This window comes from Penaeus monodon, chromosome 31 (assembly GCF_015228065.2).
Source record: "Penaeus monodon isolate SGIC_2016 chromosome 31, NSTDA_Pmon_1, whole genome shotgun sequence".
NCBI classification, from domain to species: domain Eukaryota; kingdom Metazoa; phylum Arthropoda; class Malacostraca; order Decapoda; family Penaeidae; genus Penaeus; species Penaeus monodon.
This window is the reverse complement of record NC_051416.1, coordinates 2,384,225-2,384,782: the sequence shown is the minus strand read 5'-3', so window position 1 is coordinate 2,384,782 and position 558 is coordinate 2,384,225. Positions and strand designations below refer to the sequence as shown.

The 558-nt window shown below is 42.3% G+C and overlaps 1 protein-coding gene across 1 annotated transcript in view; it reads right to left on the bottom strand.

Moving 5' to 3' along the window:
- The window catches only part of LOC119592824 (rootletin-like), a 148,678-nt gene that overhangs the window by 22,603 nt on the left and 125,517 nt on the right, over positions 1-558 (bottom strand). Inside the window, exons 25-26 of the mRNA XM_037941730.1 lie at positions 375-494; positions 17-132 (exon numbers count right to left, since the gene is read on the bottom strand). Of these exons, the coding sequence (XP_037797658.1) occupies positions 17-132; positions 375-494 (236 nt within the window). The remainder of the gene's footprint in view (positions 1-16; positions 133-374; positions 495-558) is intronic.

The following is a 558-nucleotide window of genomic DNA, read 5'->3' as shown; positions in this document are numbered from 1 at the left end:
TACAAGGATAACTTACCTTGAGGCAAGTTCCTGTTCCTTGGCAGCATGATGATCCTCAAGCTCCGTCAGCCTGCGTTCAAGAAGAGCCAACTCCGTCTGCAGGTTGTCTCGCTCTCTCTCATACTCTGCCAGCTGCACGTTTTTGGTAGTTATAGCATAATGTTCCCCAAAATTGTTCAGTGTTCATACAGGCATTACAGTGTCAATGGGCTGATATTGATGAATTAAAATACAGTTTTTCAATTTTCAAAGAAGAACCACATTACTGCCAATGGGCCTAACATGAATAAAATCTCAGTATCTATGGAAGTACTACGCTGTACTTAAAAAAATGCATCCTTTCTCTGCTGGCCATGAAAGTTATCCATCCTTACCTTGGTCTTCAACTTGCTGACCTCCTTCCTACTTTCGCTATGACGATCTTCCTCTTGCGTGAGGCGGAGGCGGAGGTTTTCCAACTCCTGTGACTTGCCCATACCCTCAGTCTCCAACAGCTAAGGTAAGAGTATGCATTAAAATATTAAGCTCACACAGCATAACAGAAATTAATATATCTTT